The sequence below is a fragment of the Hemitrygon akajei genome, chromosome 5 (assembly GCF_048418815.1).
Source record: "Hemitrygon akajei chromosome 5, sHemAka1.3, whole genome shotgun sequence".
Taxonomy (NCBI): Eukaryota; Metazoa; Chordata; class Chondrichthyes; order Myliobatiformes; family Dasyatidae; genus Hemitrygon; species Hemitrygon akajei.
Window position 1 is genome coordinate 135,231,244 of NC_133128.1, and position 16,277 is coordinate 135,247,520.

Consider the following 16,277-nt stretch of genomic DNA (forward strand, 5'->3'; position numbering starts at 1 on the left):
TCTACTTACTGATTTTTCTCGAGACATAGTCACTGTAATTTATAGGATATTTTGTGCATTGCACTGTACTGCTGCTGTGAACCAACAACACGATAGGTGTCAGTGATAATAAACCTGATTCTGATTCTACGAAGCGTTTCAGGAGTGGGACAGGAAACAGGTGGGAGAATATCCTTTGGACTCAGCATAGGTTTAATGGGGTGGGATGTGGAAGAGGAATGGAGTCGTTCTGCAGGGTCACAAGGCTGCAAGAGGTTGTAGGCACCGGCACACAGCGATGACTTTAGTGATGCTTGGGTATCTGAGTAGTGCTTAGGGTCAGGAGTGGGGTGAACAGAGATTGATTGAAGCCGGGATCACAGAGGTGGAATCGAGGCAGGAAGGTGGCGGAATAGCCAGGCTTGGGCATTGTCAGAGTGCTGAAGCTACAGAGTTAACGTGACCCCTGCAGACTCCAGCTGCCAGGCTGCGGCACATTGTGGGAGTGTCTCTTGGGGAGAGATGGTGCTGAGTGTGCACATTATAAGAGAATCTGCAAAACAGAAGGAAATTTTGCTTGCACTGACAACTTGCAGGTTGCTGATATGAATGATACGAAGGCAGGGCACAAACTGTAGCAGTAAGCAGTGAGTTAGTGTGCAGAGTGAGGGGAAATTATCCTAACAATCCTTCCTTGGGACGTCAGTGCACACCTGGGCTTGCATTGTCAAGGTGACTGGCTCAGCCTCAGACCTGCTGTCTGCACAGTGCTGCCATCATCTCTTTAACCCTTCCCTCCTGGTAAGGATGCCATCAATGGGCTGCAGCCCCAGTTTTCTCCCACGTTCCAAAGATGTGCAGTTGTTGGGGTGATGGGCCACTGCAGCTTGCTCCTGGTGTATGTGGGTGGCAGGAGACTGAGAGGAGATCTGGTGGGCTTGTGAAAGAGACTAGGGGAATAAACAGGGGAAGAGATTGCTCTAAGAGCCAGCAAGAATTCCATGGACTGAATAGCTTCCTTCACTTTAAGAAAATATGAGAGTGGGACCCTGTGGCAGGCAGTGAATTGTGGACATTTATATGATAGGTGGCAGTGAGGTTTGCCCTTGGATTTTCACAGTGCTCCACTGAACTCTCAGCCCAGTCTCTCCCACTTTAACATAGCACACAGACGTGTACAGCACAGATTTAGGCCCTTCAACCCACAATGTCTGTACTGACCATGATGCCAGTTTAAACTAATCTTTGCACATGGTCTGCCTCCTTTGATTCCCTGCCTGTTCATGTGTCTATTTGAATTCGTCTTCAACTTTACTGCTAGTAGCTGCTTATCTATTTTCTATAGGCATGCATTCCAGGCACCTACCACTGCAGTCTACAAAATTAATTGCTTTATAAGTCTTTAAACATCGTGCCGTTTTCCCCCTCCCCCCATTCCTCTCCTTAAAGTGACATGCTATGGTATTTGGTATCTCCACCTGGGAAAAAGAATCTGGCTATCTGCGGTGTATGTGCCTTTAACGTAATTTATATGCTGTAGTTCTTTCAGATTTCCCCTGAGCCCCCGATGCTCAGGAGCAGACAATCCTAATCAATCTAACTTCTACCTGTAGTTTCATCCAGACGACAATCTGGTGAACTTCTTCTGCACCCTCTTCAAAGCCTCTATGTCCTTCCTGTAATGCAGCCACCACATAATACTCCAAATGTGGCCTAACTAAAAGTTTGTACGGCTGCCACATGTCTGACCAAATTTTATATTCAACATGCTGGCCAACAAAGAAACCTTCTGTTCCACCCTATTGCACCTATATTGTCACTCACAGGGTGACATGGATCTGCATCCCAGGATCTCTCTGTACATCACTGCTAAGAGTCATGCAACTTGTTTTATTTATCTATTCTAGAGTAACAGAATTACACAGCATGCAAACGGGCCCTTCAAACTGATTTGGCCATAACTACCAAGGTGCCTTCTTGAACTAGGCCCATTTGCCTGCATTTGGACCATCTCCCACTAAACCCTGGCGAGGCAAGAAAGACTCAGAGAAGTAGAACTGGCTTCGTCTGCCTGTTGAAGGTTCATGTCTAGCAGATCACTGCTTTTCGCAAAAGACACTGCTAACAGAAGTTGATTGCCCAATCACTTCAGCGCACTCAGGCTGTTGCTAGGGGAGTGCAGTGCTGATGGAGATACTGTCCTTTGGATGAGATAATAATATGGACTCTGGAGGTGTAATACTGATGCATGAAACACTATATATATCCTTTTTCTGGCAATGACAGCCTCACGTTGGTGTTCACTAGCCAGTAAACCTTATTGGATTGGCTATTCAGCCATTTGTGAGTATCATTTCTTTGGTGAATATCCAAATCACTTCAAGCTAAAAATGTGTCCCAAGGCTGGTGGAATTAACATAGTTCTTGCCCTAGCAATTTTGGGCAGTGGTGTACATTTTGAATAAAAATCATGCTTTCTAAACCTATAATTTGACGTGGTGAGAACAAGACTGTAAGGGCAAATTGTTAAGGTGTTTGGAGATATGATTCTAAAATAAGAGTGAGTAATGTTGGAGATAAATTGACAAATTAATATCAGTTGATTTTTTAATTTTGTTTAGAGACACTGCACTGTAATGTAGTATTTTAAATGCTGTTAACAGAGCGGAGACACAAGAGACTGTAGATGTTGGAATCTGGAGCAACAAACAAGGTGCTGAAGGCAGCATGTGTGGAGGGAACTGGGCAGCCAATGTTTCAGGTTGAGACCCTTCTTCTGGATTTAAATGCATTTATTCACTTAGCTTCTGAACAGCAGAGTACTTCATTATTTTAAAACCACTGGCTAATGTTACATGACAGTGGGGAGTAAACTTGGATAGAATAAAAAAAATAGAGAATTCTGGAAATGCTCAGCAAGTCGGGCAGCATTTATGGAAAGAGAAATGATGCTTCCAACACAAGACCCATCATTGGACTTTGTTAACTCTCTGTCCCTCTCTCTCCCCCCACAGATGCTGCCTGATCTGAGTATCAAGCATTTTTCATTTTTACTCCAATGCCTGTAGTTTTTTTTTTTTGCTTTTTAATTCCCTGGGAACAGCTCTTGCATTGGTAAGGTGGTGGCACCTGAGTGTGGTTTAATCTCTCTGTATCCTAACAACATTCTTTCTGATTTGCTGTTTCCCTGCAGGGGGGTGAACACTGTTACTACCACGGGGAGATACGGGGGAACGCAGGGTCCAAGGTTGCTCTGTCCACTTGCGATGGGCTACAGTAAGTAAGAGCGCGAGCTCTGTCTGATAATGCTGCATGTGGTGCTCGATGTATTCATGCTGGGTTGCCTGGTGGGTTCCAAGGGGAAGGGTCGCTTGGTAGCACACGTCTCCTGCATCTATTCCATGCTGATTAGAATGTCGTCTCTAAAGTGGCAAGTTTGCTATCTGAAGGGATGGAGGCTTTGAGGAGAGAGAATCAATGTGTGTAATGGAGTAATTGTAAAGTCTTAAGTTTAAGATGCTGCTTTTTGCACTGTGTATGATTCCTCTTGCTGTCCATCCACACCCTTTCCACCCTCTCTCCAATCGTAGGAAGTGTAAATCCAAAGGGAAGCCTCAAAGACTCCTAGCCAAGCCCCTGCGGAGATCAAGCAGGTTCTGGAGGCTGTCTGTTTTGTAAGCACAACTTCCTGCCTAGCTTCCAGCACCAATGGAACCAGGTTTTGCCTTGGGGTGGGTGGTGAAGTTATATGGGGCAAGAGATAGGCCATCACATATTTTGGCACCCAGGGGTGAGAGAGATGTAATAGTTATGGGTGGTATAATACCTGATGGTCTTGTTGGCATTCTCCATTGGAAGTGTCGCAGTGAGTCGTGACTATCACAGAAGGATGACTGGCTTGTGTGATGCCTAGAATGTTTTTTTTCCTTGAGGATTACAGAAATTGTGGAATTGAACCCCAGCATCGTTCTGTCTCTGAAGAATAAACTGGAAGATTGACCCTTCACTACTTTTTACGCCTGCATCTACATCAGCAAGGACAGGTGCTGTCAGCCTCTGGCCCTTGGTCAAGTGCTGGGGAAAATGATTTCTAATTTAACACTAGCCTTAAACCTTGCCAATTTCCTGTTTCAGACCAGAGTACTCTGTCCACGGCTCCCTCCCACCTCCCAACTCAATCTACTCTCTGCAAACCTTCCATTCTCCCCCCACCCCACCTTGTGCCTCACAACCCTCTGATCCAATCATCTGGGATGATTTTGTGTTCTTATATCAGGTTGTTGACCTGAATCACTGACAGAGTTTCTCTCTCCATAGCTGCTATTTGACCAGTTGAGTATCCCCAGCATTTTCAGATTAAGTGTATTCTGTGCTTTATTAATCCTGACAAACCTGGCTTCTTCAGCCTAGGTTTTCTTAATAATAATAATGATAATAAACATGGACTTTGGACTGGATAAATGCAGAGCATTAAACATAAAGACAGGTGCAATAGAGCTAATAGAATACAAAACATTGCAGCAGGATACAATTTAGCCGAAGGATGAATATGAAACATATAAGTATCTGGGATATCAACAAGGAAAGAAAATAGATGATAGTGTGATAAAAGAAAAACCTTTGTCAGAATTTACTTCAAGGCTTAAGAAAATCTGCCAAACAGAGCTCAGTAGTGAAAACATAACAAAGGCTATAAAAGCTTTCACTATACCCATATTATTGTATTCTTTTGGCATAATATCTTGGTCCAAAACTGATCTGGAAAATTTTCGAAGAAAAAAAGAACTGAAATGACGAATTTCAGAAAACATTATGTACATGCACTTAGATTGACACTACCTATGACAGAAGGGGGAAAAGGAATAACAGTCATTAAAAATCAGCACAGCAGTCAGATAAAACTTCAAAGGATGTACTTTCATCAATGAAAACAGGAAGTATACACCACTAAACGTGGAACACAACCCAGAAAAATGGAAGACATTTATCACTATTGAAGAGAAAGTTAACTAATGGAAGAGCATGACCCTCCATGGAAGGTATGCCCACTATCTGAGCAGTCTAGATGTTGACAAGAAATTGTCAAGCTCCTGGCTCAGAGTTGGAGACCTCTTCCCAGAATCGGGAGGGTTCCTCGTGGCAATACAGGATGAGGTAGTTAACACAAAAAAATTATCAAAAATAAATAATAAAAGACCAACAAATTCAAGATGGTAAATGTAGAAAATGCCAAGAAAAAACAAAAACAATCCAACACATTCCAGGGTCCTGTAGCAGTTTAACTCAATCTGATTACTTACACAGGAACAATCAAGTTGCAAACATCATTCATCAAATCTTGCTTTAAAATACAAGCTCATAAATGAATTCACACGGTACTATAAATACAAGCTTGATCCAGTTTTAGAATCAGAATCCTGTAAATTATATTATGACTAATCAGTTATTATAGATAAGACAATCCATAGTAACTGTCCGGATATAATAATACAGGAGAAACAAGCAGGAACAGCTTATTTAATTGATATAGCTTTTCCAAACACACACAATCTACAGAAATCGATAAGTGAAAAGCACTGAAGATATGCTGAATTAAAAGTATTTGAAAGACTTCGGAACTTGAACAAGGTATACATTGTCCCAATAGTATGACTGGTGTATTCCCAAGGTCACTACACAATAACATTAAACAATTAGGGCCACACAGCAATATTTATGTAAATCTTCAGAAAGCCACAATACTAAACACCAGTAGAATGGTCTGAAAGTTCCTAGCAATTCAGAAATGAGCGTGTTTGGCCATGCCCATACCTCAGCTGAGAAAAAATAAAAAATAATAACTTTATATTTATATAGCACCTTTCATACATTAAAATCAACATTATTTACACAAGTTGTAAAGATAAATCAATATAGTCATAATAATATGAAACAAAATTAAAATTCATAAGACAAACATAATTAAGCATACCAAATTATATAACATCAAATGGCATTAAGTTATCCTAAAAGTAGGCCAATTTAAAGAGTAGTCTTTTAGAAGTGTTGTGAAATGCTCCACAGTACTAGCCTGATGTACAAAGTATCTCAGTCAGCAGAGTATTCCAGATATTAGGTGCATAAGTGCAAAAGGCCGCATCACCAAAATGTATGGAAGAGCTAGATTATTCAGAGCCTTATATACAGCTAAAAGCATTTTACAATTGATTCTAAAGGACACAGGCAGCCAGTATTAATATTGCCAAAACTGATGAAATGTGCTCAGATTTTCATTTTTGGTTAAGGTTCTTATTGCTGCATTTTGAACGTTATTGTTGTGGTTTTACAATCGCCAATTCCAAGTTATGAAAACCCAGCTGGCAGAGTTTTACTCGGCATCCAGCATGACACTCTGGCTAAAATTGGTTTGCTGCAGGCCATTGTTGGCAGATGGCAAAGACAGGGTTGGGGGGGGGGGGGGTGGGGAGAGGGGGGTCATCATTGGGACCTTGAGTGATACAAATGAGTGGAATCAATTCTCAAATTGAAACAAATTCTGATTTTAATTGTTGGGAGAAAGAACCCTGTTGCTGAATCAAGGCATAAGATGGAGGTTGGGATCATCCACTTCTAATAACGTGATCTCTCTCACTGTTTCTCTCTCCTGCTGCCCCACACTCTGTTAAACTCGCTCCCTCTCCATCACTGTTTGTCTCTCCTGTTCCCTCTCCCTCTTCCACTCCCTCACTCTTTTCCCCCTCCCTGCCTCTCCCCTTGCTCTGTGCCCTCCCTCCCTGCCTCTCCCCTTGCTCTGTGCCCTCCCTCCCTGCCTCTCCCCTTGCTCTGTGCCCTCCCTCCCTGCCTCTCCCCTTACTCTGTGCCCCCCCGCCTCTCCTCCATTCTGTTAAACCCCTCCCTGCCTTCGTACAGTGGCATATTTGACGATGGCAAATACTTGTATGTCATTGAGCCATTGACACAGACGCATACTCAGGTGAGTACCAAGCTCCTTTCATTCATGCTCTTGGATGACAGCTGCACTTTTTCCAGTGGGGTGGACTTCGCAGGATGTCAACAGATTATTTCTCTGTGGGCATGGGACACTGTTGAGAGAAACATTTATTGCCGGATGCTAGAAGGTGATGGGTCTGTTGGTCAAGGGTGCTCTCTCAGTGCTGCCTGTCAGTCCTTCACAGTAACCTTGATGGACCTGAGTCTCCACAGAAGTGTAGACCAAGTGCAAATGGGCTTGTGTGATAATGGAGTCAGAGCAGGCCAGGCCACATAGGATTGTTGTTTACTTCATAGCATCGACCCAGGCCCTTCTGCCCATCGAGTCGAGCCAATCATCAGCCACTCATTTGCACCAATCCTTACATTCACCTCACTTTATCCTCCCCAAATTCCCCTCAACTTCCCCTAGATCCTGTCACTCTAGGCGGAAGATACTATACTCAGCTCATCTACCAATCTGTATGTCACTGGTCCAGACCGGTGGTGTAGTTAGCAGAGCTGCTGCGTCACGGTCCCAGGTTGGATCCACTCCTCGGATGCTGTCAGTGTGGAAATCATGCGTTCTCTCTTGTGTCCATGTGCGTTTCCTCTGTGTGCTCCAGTTTGCTCCCATGTTGGTAGCTTAATTAACAGCAGCCGAGGTGCGTAAGAGACTCGTTGAGTTGATGCGGATATAGGAGTAATAAAATGGGATTAGTGCAGGATTCGTGTACGTATACAACTGTTTCTGTGTTGTAAAGCTCTGAAGCCAAAGGAAAGCCATGTGATCAGAAGTAGAGTGTGCAAACTCCACAGGGGCAGCATCCAAGATCAGGATTCTACCTGGGTCACTGGAGCCAGAGCCAGAAGGCAGTGACTCTATTAGCCGCTCTAGAGTGGGTCATTACAGAACCTGTAAAGTAGTAAAGATTCTCTGTGTTCTTCACTGAGCATTGAAGACAGTTTTCTGCCAGGTTATGTGAGCTTAGCCAGGCCCAAGAGTTAAGTTTGAACAAGTCATAAAGAGAGAGTGTTTGGGAAGGGGAGAGGGATTCACGGCGTAGTGGCCAGGGTAGGAGTAAAGGCACAGTCACTCAGACTGGAGTGATAGGGAAAGGTGCATGCAAGTTGGTGGAGTTCCGAGACTTTGGAAGGTTGCACTGTTGAAGGAAGTTCAGAGGAATGAGTGTGCAGTCCTTGGAGGGATTTATATTGCGAATGAGAACTTTAAATCCCAGTGTGTTTCTGCATCAGTTCTGTCAGTTTTCATCGTCATTTAAAATTTTATGTTTCTAAACTTAATATTGAAAGAAAAATCTATTTTTACATCTTTTAAAGTGGAGGCTGAAGAAAGACCTGATGGAAGTACAGGTGGATTCCAATTAATTGGGCCATCTGTTAATCAGGGCATCCGCTCATTTGAGCCAAATCTCCAAGAACAAAAACTAATTGAGAAAATAGCGGGGATTTCCTTTGTTTATTTGGGACACTATGCTGCTCTATTGGTGCAGGAGATTGTTGTGGAATAGTTTCTAACTAGCATTAGGTCCATGCACTTGTGTGGCCGATCGACACTACACCGTGCTTAGAGTGTACAGTTTTGAATAGCATCAGTTGCATACACTTGAGTTCAGAAAGCAGTGATTTTCTTTCACTGATAGTTGGTGAGAAATAACCAGGAAGACAATTTGGAACGGTTTTGCTCACTGGGGTTTCAAGCATTCAGGTTCGGAGATGGCTGGGAGTGAACATGAAACAATTTCACTGCTTCATGTTAGAAATTACAAAGAATCTGAATGTATTGATGATAATCTTGAATGTTACAATGAAAATTAAGATTTGGAGCATTGTATAGTTAATTGCAGTCCATATCTACAATAGGTGAAGATTTTGTTCATTTACAGTCAATCAAAAGAATGTACCAGTGCACTGGATGAATTCCTCCTTTGATAACAATTAGGGAGTAATATACAGTTAAATGGTAGTTTGCCTTTTTTAAAATACCTTTTTAACTATTTCCATGAAAATTCAGCTATTGGAGCAGACACTTAATTGGGCCAAAATACTGGTCCCAATATTTCCCAATCAATTGGAATCCACCGCATATAAAACTGAGAGGAATTGGCAGGGTAGATCGACTCTTCTTTCCTATGGTGGAAATATCAAATACTAGAGGGCATAGTTTTATGGTGAGAGGGAGAAAATTTGAAGATTTACAAGGCAATTTTGTTTTATACAGAGTGGTAGGTGCTTGGAACCGGTTGGAAGAAGTGATTGAAGTAGAGAGCAACAGTTAAGAGACATTTCGGCACACTAACAGGCAAGGAATCGAGAGATGTGAGCCATGTGTCAGCAGATAGTATTAGTCTTAATTGACACAATGGTTGGCATAGACACTGTAGACCAAAGAATGGCACTGTTCTATATTCTGTGCCCCAGTGAAATCAGCTCCCGTAATCCACTGTAGTATTCCATATACTTCTCTGGGGGGCCTCTTGGGAATGTTTGAGCAAAGCCAGCTTGATGTTTGGAGTACTCCAGAGCTTACTTGTTGATCTGTGAAGGGTATACTGTGCTTGGGCTGGGTCTTGTCTGTTGCTATGATAAATTGGGTGATATTATCTTCATGCATTTTTAATGAATAATCGTCATTCAGCTATTTTTAAACTGAAGATTTCAAAAAGATTAGTTCTCATCAGCTACTGACAGCTCATAACAAAAAGATGAGAGTGCAAAAAAAATCAATAAAATGCTTGACTAACATCAGGAGGACATTAAGGCTGGTTGACTTTTTTTTTAAAAGTATCACTAAAAGCAAGAAGAGAAGGCCTGGAAAACATTCGATTATGTTCATTAAAGGATGCTGCCTGGACTAGAGAGCAGGCCTTGTGAGGATGGGTTGAGCAAGCTAGGGTGTTTCTCTTTGGAGCGAAGGAGGATGAGAGATGACTTGATAGAGGTGTACAAGATAATACAAGGCATAGATTGAGCAGATAGCCAGAGACTTTTCCCCCCCCCCCAGTATGGAATCATCTAATACGATGGGGTGTGATTTTAAGTTGATTGGAGGAAAGTATAGCAGGATATCAGATGAAAGTTATTCTTATACAGAGAGTGATGGGTGCATGGAATGGCCTCCCAGGGGTGGTAGTAGAAGCAGATATATTAAAGGCATTTAAGAACTGCTTAGATAGGATCATGGGTGGTAAAAAAGTAGAGTGTTAAGTAGGAAGGAAAATGGTCAGCACCATATTGTGGGCTGAAGGGCCTGTACTGTGCTGTAGTGCTCTATGTGTAAATGTTTAACCACCTGTCCTTGATTTTTAATTGTCAACAAGTTCCTAGTTCCCGGCATCTTGGGGGCTCAGCACTGATCGGAATCAGAACTGGAATAATTACGTAAACGCTTCCTGATGCTCCCAAGCAGCAAAGTGGAACAGCCCTTATAGCTGCCGTCACACAGCGCCAGATGCTTGGCTTCAGTCTGGGGGTGGGGTGGGGGGTGTCTCTTTTTCCCAAGCTCCCCCTGTGGCTGTATGTGTTCCCTCTGGGTACTCCCACATCTCGTTCCTGCAGGTTGGTTGGTTAGTTGGCCACTGTAAGTTGCTCCCAGTGTACAGATGAGTGGTTGGATCCTGAAGGGGGTTGACAGGAATGTGGAGAGAATAATATGAGTTTAGGGTAAATGAGTGGTTTATGGTCCACACAAATTCAGTAATCTGAGGGGCCTGATTTCTCTTTTCTGAATTTAAGTCTTTTCACCAATTTAGAGCCATTTAACTTTAGAGCCAGGCAATGACTATCTGTGGACAGGTTTGTCTAGCCACCTACTCCCCCAGTTTACTACTGAAAGTACCTACTAAGCTGGCAACCTCTAACACCCAGCAGGCCAAGGGCTTAAGATGCATGAGGAACAATGCTGTTACAAACTGCACAGCATTCTGATTTTGTTCTTCATCATTGGGTTATTTCCTGCTTTGGTATCTATGACTGGTCCTTCATCTATCAATGGTCTTCCATCTCCAACATCACCTTAGTGGTACCTTTACCTGAAGAACTGCAATAATTCAAGAAAGTGGCTCCCCACTGCCAAGGCAGTGAGTGATGGGAAATAGATGCTGATCTTTTCCAGAAGCTGAAAAATGAACAAATAAGAAAAATAAAGGACAGGAGTCAGGGAAATGTTATAAGCAGATGCTCTTCCAGATCGGTCGGTGGAAGACTTGGTGTTCCCTGGTGTCCATTTCTGGGTTCAGCAGGATTACAGCGCAAACTCTGCTTTCAGCACTGAAGACTGGCACTGCAGTAGCAGTTAGCACAACACTTTACGGTACCGGTGATAGATGTTCAATTCCCGCTGCTGTCTCTAGGGAGTTTGTACGTTCTCCCTGTGACCGCATGGATCTCTTCCGGGTGCTCCGGTTTCCTCCCACGTTCCAAAGGCGTGTGCGTTATTAAGTTGTGGGCGTGCTATGTTGGCACCGGAAGTATGGCGGCACTTGTGGGCTGTTCCCAGCACATTGCCGGGACTGTGTTGGTCGCTGGTGCAAGCGTTGCATTTCACTGTATATTTTGATGTACACATGAGAAATAAAGCTAATATTTATAGAGGGGGAAAAAAGAATGAAGAGGATACTGATGGACTTCAGGAGACGTGGCAGACTAGTTGAAGGGGATATAGTAAAGAGCAGGCAAACTTTAATTCAGACCTGCATGAAAGAATAAAAAAAAGAGAATGCGAACAAAAACGAGACGATCTCAAGTACAGTATGTGGCAGAGCACAAAGATCAGGACCTATCTATATGTAAAGCTCTGAGAGTGGCAGGGTGAGGTTAGTAAAGTAGTGGAATCTTGTGATCCATTAGCAGAGGAATGTTGTATTGAATCTTTTATCAAACCCCACTTTTGTCACTGTACTTTGAGTCCTGGTGAAAGTGCAGGAAAGATTTAGTGGAGTGGTGCCAAGGATAAAGGATTACAGCAGTGAGTTTTTATAGGGGAAGCTAGAACTTTTCTCTGAGGAACCAGGAAATTTGCTAGAGGTGTAGGAAATTTATAATGATGCTGGGTTTTTGGCCTGACATACCAACTATCCCTTTGCCTCCATAGTTGCTGCTTCACCTGCCGAGTTCACAATCAAATTTATTTATTTATCTGGAACCAAAAACAAGCTGCTGGAAGTACTCAGCCAAGATGGCACCAGGCTGCTGACTCCGTTGAAGCTGTGGCTCACCGTTTATTTAGGTTCACAGGAATAGTTTTGGAGATAGAGAAAGTTAGGGGTCAGGTTGGGGTTTTGGGACAAGGATGTTGGGGAGTTGGAGGTCTAGGCCTCCGTTCTGCACTGCATTCTAAGGCCGGCACCTGGACGTGGGATGAAGGACGTCCCTGGTTTGATGTCAGGCTGGCAGACCAGCGAGGGTGAGGGCTTACTTGCCTCTCCAAGGATATGGGCCAAATCCAAGCAAATGGGACTAGCTCAGGAAGGCACCTTGGTTGGCATGGGAAGCTCAGGCCAAAGGGCCTGTTTCTAACCTCTGTAATTCTATGACCCTTGTTGGTGATCGTTTTAGGTTGAGTAACCAGATTAACTGCTCCCATTAGTGGATGGTTCAGTCAGAAGGGAGGTACAAAGGAGAGGCAAAGAAAGCCTTTTATTTGGCGAATGATTGCAAACTGGAACTGAGGGGGGAGTTGACGGGAAAACGTGAAAAATAAAATGAGTGAGAATACAATTAGTGGAAAAATGAGTGTGAGGATCAATGTAGACTCAGTGGGACAAAGAGCTTGATTCTACCTCTCGAGTATAGAATGGCTCTGGGCTTGTACTTGCTGGAGTTTAGAAAAATGATGGGCTATCTTACTGAAGCCTATGCAATATTGAAATGCCTTGATAGAGTGGATGTTGAGAAGATGTTTCCAGTAGTCGGGGAGTCTAGGACAGAGGGCACAGCCTTTAGAACAGGGTGGAGGAGGAATTTCATTTGCCAGTTGGTGGTGAATCTGTGGAATTCATTCACTGAGCTTTTCGTCAGAGATCAGAAGCCTCAGAAGACGGAGTTTATTCAAGTTCACTGATGGAGTAGAAAAGTTAGCGACTCGCGGCAGCTTTGGAGCTTTGAGCAGTGGCCAGGCAGCGTTTGGGATTGATTGGTAAGAACAAATTAAAGTAAGGCAGGGGCAAGCAGAGCAGGGATTTTGAACTGTGAGAGGCTTCAGCAAGGAGAAGTTTGAGTGAAGAAAGCAAAAGACCTGTAGGTAGAGCTCCCTCCCCCACAGTTTATTGTTCTTCCTTCTTTACATTTGTTTAGTTAGAACAGTAGAGATGCCAGGCAGGATAGGTGAACAAACCTCTTGTAGGATGTGTGAAGTCAGGGAGACCTCCAGTGTCCCTGATGACCAGACCTGCAGGAAGTGCATCCAGCTGCAGCTTCTAACAATCCTTGTTAAGGAGTTGTTGCTGGAACTGGATGAACTCCAGATTATTCAGGAGGATGAGGAGGTGATAGATAGGACATATAGAGAGGTAGTTACACCAAAGGTGCAGGACACAGGAAGCGTGTGACAGTCAGAAAGGGGAAATGGGTTAAACAGCTAGTGCAGAATACCCCCGTGGCCATCCCCCTCAACAACAGGTGAATCACTTTGGATACTGTGGCGGAGAGATGACCTAGCAGAGGAAAGTCACAACAGTCGGTTCCCTGGCTCTGAGTCGGGCTCTGTGACTCAAGAGGGAAGGGAGGAAGAAGAGGCACACTGTGGTGATAGGGGGATTGTTAGTTAGGGGAACAGAAAGGAGATTCTGTGGATGAGAACAAGATTCCTAGATGGCATGTTGCCTCCTGGGTGCTGGGGAATGAGACCTCTTGGATCGAATCCTCAGCGTACTTGAGGGGGTGCAAACAGCCAGAGGTCGTGGTCCATATAGGTACCAATGACAGAGATAGGAAGAGCGACAAAGTTCTGCAGAGAGAATTTAGGGAGTTAGGTGTTAAGTTAAAAGGGTAGGACCTTCAGGGTTGTGATGTGATCTCAGGATTGCTACCCGTGCCATGTGCTAGTGAGGCCAGAACTAGGAAGATTATATAGTTTAACATGTGTCTAAGGAGTTGGTGTAGGAGGGACGGCATCAAATGTTTAGATAATTGGGCTCTCTTCCAGGGAAGGTGGGACCTGTACAGAAGAGAGCGTTTGCACCTGAATCGGAAGGGGACTGATATCCCAGCGGGAAGGTTTGCTACTGCTGCACAGTGGGGTTTGAACTAGAGTTGCAGGGCGATGGGAAACAGAGTGCCAGAATGGTTAGTGGAGAGGTTGTGGAGGCAGATGTCATTAAGACTTCAGACGAAGTCAGGAATCAAAAGGTTGATCACGGTGAGACCAGTGTCCTGAGCTGCGTATATTTCAGTGCAAGAACTATCGTAGGAAAGGCAGATGAGCTCAGATCACCTGCAATTATGACATTGTAGACATTAGTGAGACTTGGTTGCAGGAGGGGCAGGTCTGGCAGCTCAGTATTCTGGGGTTCCATTGCTTTAGACGTGACAGAACAGGAGGGATTAAAGCAGGAGGGATGGCATTACTAGTCAGGGAAAATGTCACAGCAGTGCTCAGTCAGGAGAGACCAGAGAACTCCTCTGGTGAGGTGTTATTGGTGGAACTGGGAAATAAATGTAACCCTCTCCCTGGGCTCATATTCAAGCTTGGCTCGATAGCTAACTCTGCGAACAGCCACATGACTCAGCAGTGCAAAAGCCACCTTTCATAAACAATATACGTCTGGGTTTGGTATGATTTGGGGTTCAGCCAAACAGGAAGGTTGGGATATTCTGATTAAAGAAACCTCGATTTGAGTGAATACTGTGTAAATACTGCCTATACACAGTTATCTGTCGGCAAAAAATAACAGATCGTGCACTAGGTAAAGTTATAAGGAAGTATATTTACCAATTTCATCTTTATCAGGCAGTTTATAGAAGTAGAAAAGAAAAGGGCCCATCACAGTTAAACCAGTCCGATGTGCACATAAACATTGGAGCTCATACTGAGAGTATTTGGGGGTGTATATCGTCCTCGTGCGCTGGGCCCACGGTCTGTGTGAAAACACCTGCCACATTTTCAAACTCCCCTTGAAGACCATCTCGAGCAATTCATCTGCACAAAAGCACTCCTTGCAATGGGGGTTCTCCATGCAACAGCATTCTGTGGCGTCTTCTCTTCTGTCCTGCTCCACATCTCCTGCCAAAAGACCCCAAACAAGACTACTGTCCTTCTGAAAACTTCCCTACAGCTCTCTAGAACCTTCTCTCACATTCCACAATCCTGACTTGCACACATTCCTAATCTTAGCCGAAGCCAAAACACACGTGGCACATTGCTTTTACAGAAAACTCCTAATATAAACTATTTCACAGCATAGCAGTAGAAATCTTAACCAGGGCATTACGTAAACAAGATATGACCACGTCAATGGGGCTATGTTACAGACCACCTAACAGTCCTAGGGATTTTGAGGAATAAATTTGCAGAGATTGAGACTGTTGCAAGAAACATAATGTTATAGTAGGTGATTTTAACTTTCCACATATTGACTAGGACTCCCATTCTGTAAAAGGACTAGATGGCATAGAATTTGTCAAATGTGTCAGGAAAATTTCCTTAATCAGTATTTAGAAGTCCCAATGAGAGTGTGGTAAACTATGTATACCTGTCTGGACACGCCCCTCTGCTGACTGCTCCTGTGGCTCCTCCCCCAGGCCCCTGTATAAAGGTGATTGGAGGCACTGCTCCCCCACCCCCCAGTCTCCGAGATGCTGTGCTCCGTTTTGCTGCTAGTAAAAGCCTATTGTTTGCCTCCCATCTCTGAGAGTTATTGATGGTGCATCAGAGAGACTGTGCGATACTTGGTTTGTTATTAGGGTATGAGACGGCAGGTGACAAGTCTGTGTAGGGGAACACTTTGCATCTAGTGGTCACTGTGCCATTCATTTCAAAATAAATATGCAAAAAGGAGGTCTGGTCCACAGGTTAAGATTCTAAAATGGAGAAAGGCCAATTTTGATGGTATCTGAAAGGATCTGGCAAGTGTGGATTGGCATTGGCTGTTTTCTACCAAAGGTGTACTTGGTAAGTGGGAGGCCTTCAAAAGCAAAATTTTGAGAGTGCAAAACTTGCACATACCTATCAGAATAAAAGGTTTAGGGAACGTTGGTTATTGAGATATTGAGGCCCTGGTAAGAGAAAAGGAGGTGCATAGCAGGTACTTATGGAGTATAAGAAAAGCAGAACACTTAAGAAAGAAATCAGGAGGGCTAAAAGAAGGCAT

At 43.8% G+C, this 16,277-nt stretch overlaps 1 protein-coding gene across 6 annotated transcripts in view; it reads left to right on the forward strand.

Annotated features, from left to right (window-relative positions):
• Nucleotides 1–16,277, forward strand: part of LOC140728193 (disintegrin and metalloproteinase domain-containing protein 23-like) — a 160,661-nt gene that overhangs the window by 54,842 nt on the left and 89,542 nt on the right. For all 6 annotated transcript variants that reach the window (XM_073046567.1, XM_073046564.1, XM_073046563.1 and 3 more), the window contains exons 5-6: nucleotides 3,173–3,255; nucleotides 6,889–6,952. In XM_073046567.1, coding sequence (XP_072902668.1) covers nucleotides 3,173–3,255; nucleotides 6,889–6,952 — 147 coding nt within the window. The remainder of the gene's footprint in view (nucleotides 1–3,172; nucleotides 3,256–6,888; nucleotides 6,953–16,277) is intronic.